At 42.9% G+C, this 17,347-nt stretch overlaps 1 protein-coding gene across 4 annotated transcripts in view; it reads right to left on the bottom strand.

The window, feature by feature from the left end:
• The window catches only part of ldlrap1b (low density lipoprotein receptor adaptor protein 1b), a 34,294-nt gene extending 16,947 nt beyond the window's left edge, over nucleotides 1–17,347 (bottom strand). Inside the window, exons 1-2 of one of the 4 annotated variants that reach the window (XM_030391685.1) lie at nucleotides 16,958–17,347; nucleotides 795–937 (exon numbers count right to left, since the gene is read on the bottom strand). In XM_030391685.1, coding sequence (XP_030247545.1) covers nucleotides 795–937; nucleotides 16,958–17,042 — 228 coding nt within the window. In that variant the 5' untranslated portion in view covers nucleotides 17,043–17,347. The remainder of the gene's footprint in view (nucleotides 1–794; nucleotides 938–16,957) is intronic. The other 3 variants (XM_030391684.1, XM_030391683.1, XM_030391682.1) reach the window with 3 other exon arrangements.

The raw sequence follows: 17,347 nt of genomic DNA, 5'->3' as shown, positions 1-17,347 counted from the left end.
TGCAAATTACAGCTCAGACTGCTACTTTTTGATCCGGCAAGCTAATCAAAATCGATACCGGGGACACGTCAAAAGATGCCAGTCATAAGATAAGTTAAATCTGCGGATACATGATAAAGCATCAAACCAAACATCACAAAGGCATCATGCTGGCATAACAGTTAACAAACTATTATACAGTGTGACAAGTTAAAAAATATCCCATTCAGCAGCCTAACATCCTTTTCGGAGCAACACCAAGGGAAGCCAACAGATTAAACCCAATCAGAGCCTCCGCCTTGCTCTCCATACATCACCGTGTCCCGAGTCCCACCATTCTGCCGCCGCTAACTTCATTATCCACTGAGCTGCCAGATCCAATAACACTAAGCCTTTTCTACCACGATTAAGCTGGCTGAGCTATATACTGAGCAACAGTGTCCAAACTAATTGCATCCTCCTCTAAATGTCAGCCCGGGCCTCGGGGGGGGGAGCGGAGAAGTAGGAGGGCAAACAGTCACATTTCACCGAGGTGTCAGTCAGGTCATAAATAGGAGAGAAAACTACTGGACGATTACGATTTCCAACTAGCAGTGGTGATTATGTGGGAAGGATATTATATGTGTTTGAGAGAAACTTTCTGGGAATAGCTCTCTGAGTGTGTTTAAGCTATTCCAGTGTGTGTGTGTGTGTGTGTGAGAGTGTGTGTGTGTGTGTGTGAGTGTGTGTGTGTGTGTGTGTGTGTGTGTGTGTGTGTGTGTGTGTGTGTGTGTGTGTGTGTGTGTGTGTGTGTGTGTGTGTGTGTCCTCTCTCACCGTGGCCACTATTCTCTTGACAGCCGCCGCAGACAGCTCCTCTCCTTTGGGCTGCTCAACCATCGTGACTCCCAGGTACTTGAGCTGGAACACCATCCCCTCCAGCAGGGTCTCCCTCGTGTCCGTCCAGTTCTCTGGGAGCTCTGCAGATGAGAGACACACACACACACACACACACACATAAGTGACACTTCCACTCACCAACAACGCTCACTGCTTGTACTGTGAGGTAGGCTAAGAGATACTCTATTAGACATGTGTCAGTACAGCACACTTGGAGGACGGTTGACTCGGCTGCTTTAGATGCGACAGCAGCAGCCAAAACATTTCCTCATATCCTATGGGTGTGTGTGATGAGCACATGCTTTTGCTATTCCTCCTCGCTAGACAGTAAAAGCAAGTAATCTTAACGAAAGTATGTTTCATAGGCTAAAATAAATGAGAAATATGTTCTGCTCTAAGTTAAAAATAAAGAATAAGGCACAGAGTTTTTCTTGTAAATCTAAATAAAAATCCAAACTAAAGCTCTGCTCATCTGGACTGGATTGTACAGTGAGGGGGAAACAGCCGGGAAAGCAGGTGTGTGGACAGACCAGACTGTGAGGGCTTTGTACATAAGAGCATACAGTAGAATGATTCCAGTTTTTGACTACCATGTTTAGCCTTTATATTTGATAATCCTTTTTCTGGTTATCTGGCAAGAGCCCAGAGGGTCGTTTAACAACACATATTGGTGATCTGAAGGTAGCCCAAATCTTAGCTGAAAATAAGTGTGATTTATTCGCCTATCCCTGACACTTATTTTTTTTTTTTTACAGTTTTCATAGGATATAAATCTGGTCCTCTTGACTGTTTGCCAGAACTCATTTGCGATCCTGTCAACTACTGCCGGTGGAGTCATTCATAAGAGATAACCTCCTCCAGCATCTTAGATAATCACACCTATCCAGTACTCAATAATGTACATTTTTCTGGTGAATGAAACACTGAGGCTGTAGTTTTGTGTCATTTCTTTTCTCACAGGAATGCTGGGTGAACTGCTCTGGGCAATGTCCTCCTCATATTATATCAGTATGAAGATAGCCGGAGGTGCCTGGTCACAGGACTACACCATAGAAGGGGAGCAATAACGGAGAAAACTTGTGCGAACTGGTCTGCCTTATTGACCCTAAAAAGCTGCAGCTGCACATGTTTTCTGATACAGCCAAAGCAGAAACAACATTTCAGAGTGAAAGTTTGCACAAGTCCTCAGTCTTCAGCCTTTTCCTCTGAGAGTAAACATGCTAACTTCTCCTTGAAGCTCATAAAATGTTTAATGACTTACTACTATGAGGTGGTAGTGAGTGTGGGCAGAGAGATCCATTTGTTTCATCAGAAGGTCCATTAGGAAACACAAGCAACAAAATCACACCCTCTCTCCTGGGTGGTGTTCACGGAACACTGTATCTGTAAAAGGATCCAATTAGAGGTCTGTGGTCATCGCTATTGTGTTTATTTCTAAGGAGATTTGAGATGTACAGCCAGCTAGAATTCACAAAAAAGCTTCTGATCATGAGCTGAAACACTGGGTTAATGCAAAAAAAAAAAAAAAATGTATAGAGACAATGAGTCTTCACTGAATGAATATTTTAGCCTTTTGTCATACACTTTATCGCTTAAATTAACAGTGGAGTACTGGTGACAATGTTGATAAATCACGTAATTATTCAAGTCAATTCTCTGGTTCCAGCTTCTGATGTTGGTTATTTGCTGGTTCTCTTGGTCTTATATTAGCCTGGGAACAAGACAAATCTGCCAAGCTCATGTGTTATTTGTTCTGGCAGATACATCTGGTCTCCGCCCAGTTTCAGACAAATTTCCATCTGATGTCGTCCCTTTTGGGCAAATCACAACCCTAAATATGGGGTGAGTTTTAAACGAAGACTGACAGACGAGCATCACTGGTCCAGATATGAAAGTCACATGTAATTTCATTTAGAAAAGTGATTCAAGCTTGATTGATCTAATCCGTCCAGCGTAATGCACCAGGCTCTGAAACTCAGATCAGATTATGTTACTGCATGGACTTTTTCTGCCCTCAAATGTTCTCAAAACACATTTTCAGTGTACTGTTGAACTGTAATACGAGACCATTTTTGATTAGGCTGACATTTCTTATCCTGCTTGAAAACAGTCTAGGCACCACACCAGCTTGCTTGTATTGCTCAGTGCTACCTCACTACTTCGTTGCTCTGGTTGGATGGAGGTCTGTCCAATTATGTTCAGAGGCATTTTGGTCTGTGCCCATTGATGCCTGGCTTTAACACAATTTGACATAATGGCCAACCCATGTAATTACAACGTCACACGATGCATATCAGCCCTCACATAATGATAGTTTCACTACCAGAGTTTCATCTATTTGTTCCAATAACATTTAGAAAGTCTGGAAGCCCAGCACAATTAAGTCATTTTATCCCCATTGAAGTTAGCTGGGGACTAAACTGGAATGAAGTCTCTGGTGCACACCTGTTTCAGGTCCCACAATGCGGTAGATCCAAGTAATCTTATAGCATATCACACATTATAGCTTGAGAGCTTTCATTTCTGTTGGACAGAGGTTTTTTTAACACTTGTTTGACTTAAGCAATACCTTCTGTGTCTCAATGGATCTTGTTGCTTGCTCATGTAAACGGTTTAATTCAAGCTTTCATTGAGTGTTTGTTTTAGCCTTGTAATAGCTTTAATGTCAAAATAGTTATTGATTAGCATTTCCATTTGATATGGATCTTCCATTTATTAAATGTACAACAAGAATAAACACATAATAACAGATTTCTATTCTAATTTCAATGTGGTTTTTTTTAACTAATCACCTGTCAAAATGGCCAGATGTCAGCCCAGATGTTGAATGTTACACTTTGTGATCATTGAAACCACTTGGAGGAGGCAGCAGAGGCTAACCTCTAATACTGCTTTCTTTTCTAGTCAAACCAAGCCAACTGTGAGTGGTTATGGAGGAGGGTTTATAACGGTCTAAATGTAGCTCATACCAAGCCCATATTTAAGTGATGGGCGAGTCTGACAGTGAACACCCACTCCAGGGTCAAGGTCTTTGAGCTCCTCAGTGTGGGGAACAGATCAGTCTGTCCTCCTCTGCTGATCTTGTAGCTACATTAGTGCTCAGATAAGTAGCACCCTGGCTGTAATATAATCTGCAGTGAGGAATCATTAGCTCCTATTCATGACTTAGATCACGTTACCAAGTGGACGATAAATGTCCATTACAAGGTGTAGCCACTTAGGACATTTGCAGACGGTTACACAGATATGATAGTGATAATTCAGGCTTATCCTCACCTTGCATGACATCTCTTACCATTCCTATTTGCTCGAGTCGAGAGTCCAGTCCAGAGGTATTTTGTATTATTTACGAAAGGCAACATGGCTGACAGGTCTGCTTCAGTGGATTTCAACAATCTTACAGATGTGCTTTGAAAATGCTCTGAGTGATCCAAGGCTTAGGAGAGATGTCACACACCTAATAAAAACAGCTGCAGCAGCAGGCTTGTGCTGGTTCAGTGGAGATATCAGAAGTGAGTCTCTACACATCAACTGCCCATACAAATGCTCGCAGAAGCCAAGTCTCTGGGGATGACCAGCACTTCACACTGAATGCAGTTTTAGGAATCCCTTCATCCCAAGAGATCCAGAGGAAGCTCCCACAAGACCAGACTACACAGATGATGGAAATCCTTAAAAATATATGAGTAGATTAATATTTCACGTGTTTTACAAAAAATAAAACAAACATATCTGCAAGCAGTAGCAGTTTGCATGAGCAATGAAACAACAGCTTTCTTCAAATCTGGACACAATGACATGTTAAAAGGAGCGGAAATAGCTCTGGTTCAAAGCTATTTTTAGACTGGTGCATATGCACACTGTTTTGAATGGAATAATAATCCAGCTTCATATTGGTCACATTTGCATTTACACAACCAACCCCCCATCCAACACCAGCACCAGCGGCAGCAGCAGCAGCAGCAGCCCCCTCCATGGCAGCTCTCTGCAGCTGCAGTGCTGATTAGAGCAAACTTCAAAGGCTCCGCCAGAGCTCTGGCTGGTCAGTGACACTGCTAGCCTGCTTGGTTGACACTGCCTGTAAATGAGCCAGAGAGAGCAGGCAATGGAGCGCTGATGTTTGCCAAGTAGAAGGAGAAGGGCTTGGGGAGGCAGGTAGAGGGCCGCAGCTGCTGTCAACATCAGTGAGTGTTAAGACATCTGAGGGTTTGTTTAACCAATCATCTTCAAAGACTAATACGGATAATGAAGCAGTGGGGTTCATCTGGTCTTTCATTTGGCACCTTCTCAGGCAAGTCTTCACAGGACCAGGTGCCTGCACCAATATCCTGTGGAAAACTTTACACAGCTGCCCAGCTCGCCACCTCTACAAAACACCCAAACCATGCCATAAAAGAAGAGGGAAATGGGTGTTACTGAAGAAGACTCAGTAAGCAGGAACAAAAACCGCTGAATGAGGGGGGATTGAAAAATAACACTTCCCATCTGTCAGCATTGGATTAACTTCCAGATTCACTCTCAGTGATGGGTCTTCTAAATAAAGAAACACTAAAACCCTCACTCAAAGTAGTGACAATGTCCTTTGCGCTGTTGTCGAGATTTTGAGAGAAGAATAGGAAATCCACTTCAAAACACAATTTGTACAAGTTTTTCAGATATCCTTCGACAAACTGTACAGTACAATCAATGTATGAACATTTATAGTATTCAAGTAAGCTGGAACACGTGTTCTCCTGGCAGTCAAACTGCTCACCATTCAATCCACCTGTTTTATCAAGGACACCTCGAGAGCTGACTTGTGTAATCTTGGTGTCGGCAGGTATCGAGCATGCATTTTGCCAAGAGTTTACTGTAGTCTTTTTTTGCAGTCAATTGGGCGGTTAATATAACGGAATTCCGGCCACGTAGAATGAAATCTTGACATGTATTTTAGACAGCCATGTATAACATACATTTAAACACTAATAAAACACTAAAGCACAAATTATATGATAAGGGATGATTTGTCATAACTGCAGTCTCAAAAATTGGTGTAGAACTTTAAGTCTGTTCTATCAAACTGGCCCAGAGATGTCTACTTTGCCTCCAACATTTTGGACTGGTGATAACTGTAGTCAAGGCAAACTAAAGTGACTTATAGGCCACACATTATTAGGTTGTTTAATATGCTGTCAATCAATTTATTTATCAGACATATTTCCAACTTGATATTTTGGTTGCTGATATTTTTATCTGCCACACAGCTACACGTGACACTGTCAAAAAGGCTATATACGTAAACCTTGGTTGTGGTATCACAAACAAGACCTTGTTATATCAAATGAAATCAAATGAAATCAGTTTTATTTATATAGCCCAATATCACGATGACATTGCCTCAATGGGCTTTTCAATCTCTACAGCGAACGACATCCTCTGTCCTTAGACCCTCAAAAAATTGCAATGTTGATGGAAAAAAAAACCTTTTGACAGGGATTTAAAGAAAAAAAAGAAGAAGATGGAAGAAACCTCAGGAAGAGCCACAGAGGAGGGATTTCTCTACCAGGATGTACAGACATGCAATAGTTGCACATAAACCAAGCTGTCTATGACAAAAATTCTCCACCAAACCAGAGCACACGAGAATCATGGAAGAAATTTCAGGAGGCAGTAGCCGTTTTTAGACAGGGCACCAAGCCGCCAATTTGCCCGTCTTTTTGGCAGCTCGGTCTGCGGTTTTAGACAGAGGCCGGCAAATTGGGGGTCTGTTTTGGTCCACCGATTTTCCGCCTCGCCTGCTATCTAAAAACGAGGCGGCAATGTGCCAGCCTCTGCGTGAGGTGGGCGGAGGTGTCGATGACCTGCGCTGTTGTGCGACCCACAGCCGGGGAGTTTTAAAACCAAGAAACAGCTGATCACGGCAGTCAGTCCATCATTTCATCCGCGGACATTAAGATGAACAACTGGACAGCCGCTGAGATCCAGGAGATGCTAGCATCTCCCCGGTCTCTGTAGCTGTTTGGTTGTGTTAGCTTGTTGTTGTGTCGGCAAGCTAAGGACGGTCGCTACTTTCAAATTAAAAGCCCCCTGCTAAGTTCGCAGTTCTAAACTCCAAAGGGGTGCAATGTAAAGCTCTTATTTTGAAGACAAATTTGTTGTCAGTGTTCACAGCCCAACTTCGAGCTTCACGTCACGTCACATGTTTATGCCTACCTCAGAGGCAGCTTTTGGAAAAGGAGGAATATTACACCTCCGTTTTAGAAAGACAGGCCGGCACATTGCCGTCCTTACCTTGGAGCAAATGTGCCGCCTTTTCTATCTAAAAAGGGCTACTGACTGATGTGATATGATGGTAAGTGAGGTTTGGGTACCTCATGTGTGAAAAAAAAAACAAACACTTCAGTCAGTGTAGCAGTGTGCCAGACTCTTAGCCTTCTGACAAAAAACCCATTGGCAGTCACTTATTGAAGCGTAATCAGCCTTTAAATCACACACAGCTAGTGGGAAGTCCACGCTGCCAGTCAGATGGAAACCCACTCTGTCTCCTCCTGCCTCTGACAAGTCTGAGCACTCCACCACCAAGGCTCGTCCCAGAGAAGAGGGGAGGAACAAAGACAGTAAATGCAGCCACTTCCTCGCTCTGCTGTTCACCTCATCTGAACTGTGGTGCAAGTCTACAAACATCTTATATCTAGATATCACTCTGTCAACTGATATGAGTGGAAAAAGTCGGAAGACAGCTTTAATAAAACAAGACTATCAGACTTCGAGGTCAAATGTTCCTGTAAGTAAGTGCGATGAGACGTCTGGTGGCTTTTTAGACCGCATGAGAATGTCTGAATACGTGAGCACACATTTCAAGTTCCTAAAATTTGTGGTATTTTCGATGCAATTACCATTTCAAGAGAAGTAGTCTGCACATAAATGAAAGAAAACTTCTCAAAAACTAAAAGGAATTATTCAAGACTGCACCTACAACACATCAGACAGCCTTTTCCCATTTATTTGATTTGCCAGAATTTCCTCTGATATGGAAACGAATACCAGCATCCAAAATAGCAGCCAACCATGGCAGAAATCAGCCAGGTTACTGGAGCTGTGGGGTTCAGTGAACCTGTGAGAAGAAACCCAGAGAGTCCTTTTGTCAGTGTGTACAACCAGGCTGTGGTCATCCAACTCCTCCGGTGGTTACACAAAAATGTTGTTGAACACACTAGAACATCTTAACTTCTTTAAGGTCAGATCATTTGAGTTAATGCATAAGGACTTTTCATGAAGTTTTAATGACGCTAAAACTACTGAGGCAATTGGGCCGCTTTTGATGCAACAAGAGATTTGGAGAGGCAAGAGAGCACAGAGGTCTCAGGCATTATAATCAAAGGGATTTGAGGACTGAGCCTGTGCAGCAGCAGATCATAAGAAGGGGTGGTGGATGGTGTGGGTATTTCGGTCAAAGACAACACAGAGGAAATGAGGCTGGCGATTTGGACAAGCAAGGGTCAGAAAGAAACAATATAGCTTTCCCCATCAACAACCAGTGGCGGAGACGGTAATGAGGAGAGAATACCTGCACTTCCTGGCCTCGCCTCAGCTTGAAGAAGGGAAGATGACAGACGCTCAGAGGGGGAGAGAGGGAGGAGAGACAGGCAGAGGCAGGGAGACATTCATAGATGAAAAAAGAAGCAGTTAAAAGATAAAGAGGAAGTGAGGTAATCGGGGGGGGGGGGGGGCAAGCTGAGCCTTCATTGTATGGTATCAAGCTAGAAAAAGTTAGTCATGTGAGTATTCACGATTACCCCCAAATGGAAATTCACTCCAACCAACTTCATCCTATCGCGTTCTTCCAGCAATAACATCTGGTATACTCCTATACAGATGAATTGAAGATGCAATTCCAAGGTGAAAAGGCTGAGCAGGTGAGCCACAGTGACTATACAAAGGTTTAATCACATCATATAATAGGAGTCAATGTTGAAGCAGTATGTGGGAAAATCCTTTCGCATCCCTGTTACCAACATCATTCTACAAGTGACACCAGATTATGCCAGTAATGCGTACATAAATAAACCGCAACAGTACCATACTCAACTGAGTCTGTCATCAATGATTATTTTGGGATTCTCAGGAAGGGGAGGGGTCTTTAACTTACAAACACAAATGAAAGATTTTCAGGTCAACAGTCAAAGCCCCACCACCCACTCTACAGCTCCAGCACGCTCCACGAGTCGAGCCTGCTGCATCAACAGTTTCCCCTTTGTTAAGATTTGAAAGGAGCTTCTGAGCACTGAGAGCTCTCCGCGTGGTGTTGCAGTGCTGTTTCTGAATGAGTGAAGGGGAGAGAATCCAAGCGCATTCATCTGACCCCTCTAAAAAACGCAACTGTGAATGACTCATTGTTTACATGCCTGCCCACCTGCATAACTTCGCCTAAACAAGATGGGAAACGATTAAATCTCTAGTGGGGCTTCACAATGGCTGCCAATCAGTGAAACCAGCACACAACACAAATAACAGGGTCTCCGTTGTTGTTTTGTTGGGGATTTGCATCACTCTGGGATATTTGGATAAGGTGTGTACACTGTGCTGTTATTCATGTGGTCCTCTCATAGGTAACACCATCTGCTCAGCAGGGACGCTTTGGGTGTTCATGTGCAAGTCACTGACAAGTCTCAACCCCCAAAAATTGCCACGGTAGGAAACCACCTGCTGTCAAATCATGTTTGGGTGCAAACAACAGACTCTCTTAAAGTGGACATTTGCTTAAAAGTTGGGCACTGTAGTTTTTGAGAAGATGCAAAGTGCATTTGCGCGGACTATTTTCGGTAATGGATTGATTCACATTTTATGAGCTAGTGCTTGCACAGAAGGGCTGTGTATTTGGAATCGACTTGACAAAACAAAACGCTCATCATAGAAGTTTGCAAAGGAGGGGTTCACTGAAGTGTTTTATTATTCATTGGCCATCACGGCAGTCTGTAGCACAGAGAGACAAAGATACACACACAGTGCTCAGTGGGATCGATCTGTTGGTTTAGCTCTTTTCATGGAATCTGATGACAATAAGAAAAATATAGAACAAGAATTTAGTGCTCAACCTCAATGTTCACATTGGAGATATTTGCTACAAAAACTGTTTGGTTACTCAATTATATAATTCAAAACCATTAAGACAACAGTCAAAGTAACACAGTGGATTTGAGACTTTCAAGAGGACATCAACACCGACCTGAGAATACAATATAATTGGATAACAAGAAAGTACGTCTCAGCTGTGAAGTTAAACAAATTTGATCCCAATAACCCTGACCAATACTATAATTGCAACATCCATTAAGGGACTTTACATCACTGCTAATTGGATATGAGGAGATTAAAGGATTTTGAAGTTATGCTATAAATGGTGTATTTTTTACTTATTTTCAAGTGAAATTTCCATATTTATTATCATTGTTTTGTATACTGCCATTTGTTTACATTGAGGGAAAGTTCAGTTCCCTTATGCATGAACATTGTCTCAAATGTATAAGAACAATATATATGCTTCTAAAAAAGAAAAATATAGAATATAGCCCGACTTGTGCTTTACAATAAATCACAAACAACCTTTGAAACAGGGAGGTTTTCAAAGATAAATACTACCCAATTACTGATACAATCAAACTGCAACCAAAGTTAAAGTTTGCTCATGCATCCTTGGGTATTCAGGGCCTCGGCTGACCTGTACAGAGACGACCATCCTCTTATCTCACAACAACAAGACGGGCGCAGAAAAGACCTATTCCAGCATTATTAGATTCCAATCAGGACACTTTAGTCTAATTTAGAAACTGCCGACTCAGATGAGAAGAGATGCCTGGAGGGATACACAGAGACACAGCACAAAGCTTGTTGAGGGAAGAGCCTTAGACAACCTCTAACTATGCCACAAAAAAGTTAAGTCCTACATCTCTATTCTTCTGTGGTTGAGTCTCACAAAACCACACGATGCACCTGTGTCACCTTATATGTTCTGTTGATTTCAATGCAGGTCAAGAAGGGAACCATCATCATTACTTACATCTTGAAAAGACAAAGCATAACAGGAAAAGGCTGAGATGGAGCACTGTTAAGAAGAGAAAGGCTTAGTGTTACTCCAAGGGAAAAAGTGTGTTACTACACATGGGGGTGATAGTCACCATCTGTCTGAGCCTGGTACGGACACTTGTACAGTCCTATTGTTCCCCCTCTTAACTTCAGCTTGTATGGAAAGGATACAGGAAATGTTCTACATATTATAGGAAACCCAGGTCTCTGAGCAACACACAGAAATACACCAACAGTATTAGATACAAATGACCACAGAGACATAAACTAGAGGCCAGTTCCCTAAAGGAGCAATCGATACAAAGTAAGTAAGATGAACAGTCAGTGGGGATCCTTTATGCCCAGCAGCATGTGACCTCTTCTGTCTTTGTCCTTGGACACCAGAGTGCTCCTTTAATTTCACCCTCTGCACATGCAGGCTTATGATACTCTTAAATATCTGAGTTGGACTGTTCCCAATGATACAAAAGAAGTGTTGCATGACTGTGGAGCTATCCGTGTTTAATTTGATGACCACCCAAAACAATTCCAGTTGGGTGAGGGAAAGGATTTACAGAGGATAAGAGTCTTATAGTCGTGGTTTAAGTTGTAACATGAGACAAGCGTCTTTCAGTATTGGTTAAATCCACTCAAAAGAAGGAAAGTGATGAGAGGGAGAGGCATGAGAAATGAGAGGTCAAGCCAGTGAAGGGATTACAGCTGATGACCAGCTGAGGCCAGAATGTACTCTCAACAAGAAGCAGGGTTATGGAACTGATCCTTAAAGCACCATGGACACAGCCACACTAAGCAGGAGGAGCCAGGTTCTATTGCAGTTCAAATGACAATAATCGTTTCGTCTATCGAAAGAAAATTAGTTGCAAACAATCTTGATAATTATTTGTACAGAGGTCACTCCTGGTTCATATGATCAGCTCTTCATCAAGCTCTGCTGAAGCCTGATAAGGATCCATTCATTTGAATCAGTTGTGTTAGGGTATGGACAACATTTTAAGTAAACATGTCAAACATTTGCTGGTTCCATCTTCTTCAATATAAGGATTTGCAATTTGTGATACCAAATGAAGAGTCATTTGGTTTTGGACTTGGACAAGCATTAACACTTTGTTGGCACGGAATACGGTCTGCCCATCAAGTGCAACAGCTCGATCCTGACGGTTGTGGTTGTCACAACTGTGTCCTATCCTTTCTATATTACTGTGATCAGACATTAGCCTGGAGCAATATGCATTAGCACAACTCTCTTCCTCCCTGGGGTGGTGCGACTGGTCAGGCTGGATGGTCAAATGATGCCCTGGGCAGTGGTTGTTCAAGACAAAAAAACACCCACTCTTCATCTGATCAGTGACACATTTCTTGGTGAAAAGAACAAACACTTCAAGGTAAAAAGGTCGCTCCTCTTAAGTCAAACCCAACACTTTCTTCTCCATTGTTGATAAATGTGTTTTTGCCATAGCCATACATGTTTCAGCAACAAAACTGGGAAAAAAACAGAATTTCAAGGTCCTACTAGGTGCTGCATCCAAAATGCAAAACGTTTAGTGAACTGGCAGGACAGTTGCACCGGTTATAACACATAAACTATGAGACCCTACATGGATCCAATTGAAGTCAATAAAATTTGGATCTGGCCTGACTTGGAACCAGGGTCAGGTGTCAGAACTAATAACTGAAAGGACAAATGGGGACCTCTACAAACCAGTACAATACAAAAAGCACACACTAACCATTCAAACAAACCATTCCTTCAGGTGCAATGTTTGATTCTTTGACTAGTCACATATTACCCAAAGAATTGATGAAACTCCTTCTTGTTCAACCTGTCAGTGTTTGACACACAGGACCATTTTGGAGCATGCCAGCTCTTCTGCAAATCTCCTCTCTGCATCCTTGATACATTGATGCACTTCTTAGCAGAGACACGTTTCAACTTGTTATTTTTGCCAAACAGGTGGAGAAAGACAGTTCAGTGAAAGGCAAAGAAATCTGCCATTAAACAATCCCCTCTGCATTCCAATAGTCTTAATACACAAGATGCATTTAGGGTAAAGGGTGTGTCATCTGAGAACCTCATAAGATCTCACTACCAACAAAACAAGAGTTTCTCCAGGCCGCAGCTCACAGGAATGTTAGAACTTTGAAAAGGAAAGAAAAGACAAGTTTTGGAACAAGCACTGGGTAGAGGGTGTAGGGGAGGGGGAGTGGAAGGACAAGTTGATTCATCAACTACCTGAGTTTCACTCTCACCTCGTTCAGTCTTACCCAGAAGACATCCATAGACCGCAACAGCTTGACTAACAGGTTAGAGAGAAGGTTAGAGAGAAGCAAGCTGCCATCTTTCAGGCTGAGATGGATGTCTAAAAATGCTGAACCAGAATTTGTACGCTTTCCCATCGCTGAAAAAGTCTAAGATGGTGTTAATTCAGGCCTATTGACCATGTCCACCTACTGACAATGAAGCACAAAGAACTACAACCCAGACCATATGTCTAGACATATGGCTGAAGGAGATTACATCAATTATTTCTCACCAGGAAGGTGAACTGGTTAGCCACCGTGTATCCTGCCCAGACTTCCCGTCTGCCTTCACAGAATGGTGTACTCTAGTCTTTCAAAGTAGTCTCTACTGTGAGAATTACGGAGAAATAAAAGATGATGCATTTCCTCATTTAAAGAAAACTCATACAAATGTCTTTTAAAGTTTTATGAATCTCCGTTTCCTCATCAGACACTATGAAAACTACAAGAAAATAAAAGACATAAAAAGGTTTAGAACATACTTCTCCCTGTCATTGTTCAAGTCTTTAGGTTAATATTTTTAACAGATTAATTTAATCAATGTTACCTCTTTAAAACTATATTTCTTACATTTAATCATGTCTTAATGGCTTTTTCAACTCAAGTAATCATGAATTTATATCAGAGACATACACAAGAAAACATCTCAACGAAACCTGTTTCTGATAAAGTTGCACTGCATTTTCTGTGAGTCGTATGGTTGGTTGATGTCTTTTGGAGCCAATTTAGCAGTTTCACCAAAAAATGAAATCATTTTTACTGTGAATTCATAAAAAATTGGAACCGACATTTTCTATTCTCCATCAACCGAATGTGATATAGCTTAGTGAAAAACAGATGCAAGTGGATGGTCTCTCACTTTACAAATTAGTCATCCTGCAATTTCCAGCACAACTTAGCCTGCACCAGTTACTGGTGTAATGACAGCAACGTTGATGGTTAAATAGTTTCCTATTTTCCCTGCTGTGTCAGCTGAAAGAAGAGAAAGTTAATCGCTCATTTCCCTTTAGAGATTAAAAACCGTCCTCCGAGAGGGTATGGTGACAAAGCATGATTGTGCAGTCCTGTCCACAGACACATGCGACTGACTCCATGTGCAGAAGCAGCCTACAGATACAGGAGGATCTAAGAGGACTGTAAATCAGCATGGACTTTACAACTCCATAAAAGAATCCAGCGGGAAGCAATCTCCATTAAGACAACCCACATTGGATGACTTTGTGCAGGGGACACAGCACTGGCCAGCCAGGGCAGGCCAGAGGTGGCAGTGCAGTACACGCGATGAAACATGCACATGTAAACAAGACTGTCATTAAACATTATGCCAGCTAGATTAAACCTACTGATGTATCATTTAACATCAACCCCAACTGACAACTGTCAGTGCACTGACTCTGTTATCTGAATTATGTACTAAATGCAAATGAGTCAATGGCTGCCCCAACTACCATCTCCTCTGGCAGTATCACAAAACTGAGTCACACTTTTTAGGTGTTAACTATGATGCAGCCCAAATGGTTCAAGATCACACACTCCCAATTAGCCATCTGCATGGGTCGCCTGACATCCTGATATGTAGCTGCTTCAATATTGACAACCCCACAGAAGTCAGCTCCTTGACCAGGAACGTGGGAGGGAGCTGTCTCTCTTCAATGCAGACAGGGATTTTCAGCCTCCCACACTTTTCAGCCTGGTTAAGGAAAAAAAAACAGGGGCTTTGTGACCTATAAAGATGGCTGATGTTACATACCAATTTTTCACCCTCAAATTTGGTACTATTTGGATGTAATTGGAGGGGCAGCACATATAACAATTTGGCAACTCCACAGACTGCCAGAAAGCAACTGAGCTGTTTTGAAAACTATGCAGGAAATGACACAGTGTACACAAGCTTGCCCGTGCAGAGGTAGAAGACTGCAAAAGCAGGGGAAATGTCACGTTACTTGACATGCAGCGTTCATTAAAGAGAGACACAGGGCGGTTTCATGAAAACAATACTGGAACCTGTTAAGATCCAACACTGACAGTGGGAGCAAAGGAATGCAGTGCTGATAGTTGCCAAAGAAGTGAATAGGCAGCTTTGACAAGGCCAAGCCTACACGCATGAGGGATAGACAATCTTAGTGGAGACATGAATCAAAACTTTGCCTCAAACTTTGCCTGTCTAGGTGTGTTGTGTTTTAAGGTTATATACTCCAAACCATAAGATACATGATCAAAAGGACTTTCTGTGTCGTAAATCACAGCCTGGTCCCCTTTGCTGCAAAAGCTTACTGACACTACAGGATGAAACAAGTTGCCTTCTTATTCATGTCTCTGCAGTTCGCTGGTGCCCTCTGAAACACAGTTAAGCCTATAATTATAGAAACAGACTGAAAAAAAAAAAGACAGGATGAACAGCTAACTTGATCGCATACAAAACAGGAAGCTCAGAGGCATGAGTAATGTGGGTGAAGAAACGATACGACAGATACAGAATTATTGACAGGACAAGCTTCCCTCTATTGGGCTCGCTCGTCGCAGAAAGCGGATGATACGACTTATTGAACATGAAGTCATCGCCAAGTGTAGCCATCAGTCAGAGCTTCAAGCACTGGGGACCGACTGGTCGTTATTAGCCCTCTCTGTGACCACTGCCTGATCAGATGTGGAGGCATCACATCCCCCCTCCCCAGAGAGGAGGAGGGGACCAAAACAAAGCATCAATTGCACTGTCTGGCACGCGCCACATCTTGCTGCCAATTGCTCTATTGTCTACGGCGTAAAAGAAAAAACGAGGGGGGTGCATGGAAGCAGGGGACATTGCCCCTTTGTGTAAGCAAACATAAAACAAAGATGTGCATGTGAAAGCCACACTAGCATAGTGCGTGCGCTCATGGTCAGCTGTCCACATTGGAGGTTGCTAACCCATCATATGGAAACCCAGAAAAAAAAAAATCCATGCTGGCTTTCATGATAATCAGCCCTCTAATACGAGCTTGGCACCAGGATGAACTATAAGATTTAGGCTTTGCAACCACTCCTTACACAGCCCCCCTCTCTCTCTTTTTTTTTTTTTTTTGTTTCACACAGAGCATCGCCTAGCAACAGTGCGTTGCGAGGATCTTCCTTGCCAGGAAGCGGACCACTCATCTCTCCATGCCTTTTCACTCCCGTGACTCTCCTGCACCCATTTGCAGTCCACATCACAGTATTTTAGCTCCCCGCTGAGCCACTGTTGTACACATTTCAAACCCGTGTCCGTCAGTCGGCTCAGTGACGTGGCAGACAACAACAGCATTTCACAGGAAACTTTTGTCGTGACATGCGGTCGCTTCACGTCCGAGTGGCTAACAGTAACGTTAAGCAACTCGTGAGACTTCGTAAATCTGGGGCGACCAGTTTGGGAGCTGAACTCGCTAGAAAAACCTCAACGGGAGTCAATTTTCAAGCCGCGGAGCGCTGCTGTCAGTTGAAATGTCAAGTTCACACATTTCCCGACTTCAAACACTCCCTCTAATGTTGAAAAATGTTCGCTTTTCCAGTTACGAGGTCTGACAAGCACCCCACACACTGACCCTCAACAACTGTAGCGGACGTCTGTGAGCCGAGTTGTAAAGTGACGCTAATGTAAAGTATACGCCGGTTGTAGTGTTAGCTCCTTGTCAAGGCTAGCTTGTTCAGCTAAGTTAGCCTCGCTTTAGACACATCAGCACCAGCTAACGCCTTCGTGGTGGTGCATTTAACAACAGCATACTCACTTTTATGTCTGCCCGAACCCCACGACTGTTTGGCGACGCTGGGGCTCCGTATAATTGCCCTTCCAGCGGATTTCAAAGCGTCCATATCGTAATCCAAAAGTGGGGCAAAGAGCCCGACAAGCACCTCTTCGTTTCTGACGAAACACTTCGCTCGGTTTAAAACAGCCCTCCTCCGTCCAAACTTTGTTTTCAGCTCTTTTTTCTCCCCTCCGCACGGTTTGCTTTCAGTCGATGGCAGATTATCATGTTCGTCCCCCTGGGCGGCGTTATGTATGTAAATTAACCGGATAATGTGCGTGACGCCCGTTTGTGGGATCACGCGAGTGAGGTTGTTGCAGCGGCGCTCGCATCCCTGGCGGGCGGTGCTGCTGTTTCTGTTGTTCCTGTTAA

The sequence above is a fragment of the Sparus aurata genome, chromosome 16, assembly GCF_900880675.1.
Source record: "Sparus aurata chromosome 16, fSpaAur1.1, whole genome shotgun sequence".
NCBI classification, from domain to species: domain Eukaryota; kingdom Metazoa; phylum Chordata; class Actinopteri; order Spariformes; family Sparidae; genus Sparus; species Sparus aurata.
The sequence above is the reverse complement of the archived record's forward strand: the minus strand, read 5'-3'. Positions and strand labels throughout refer to the sequence as shown.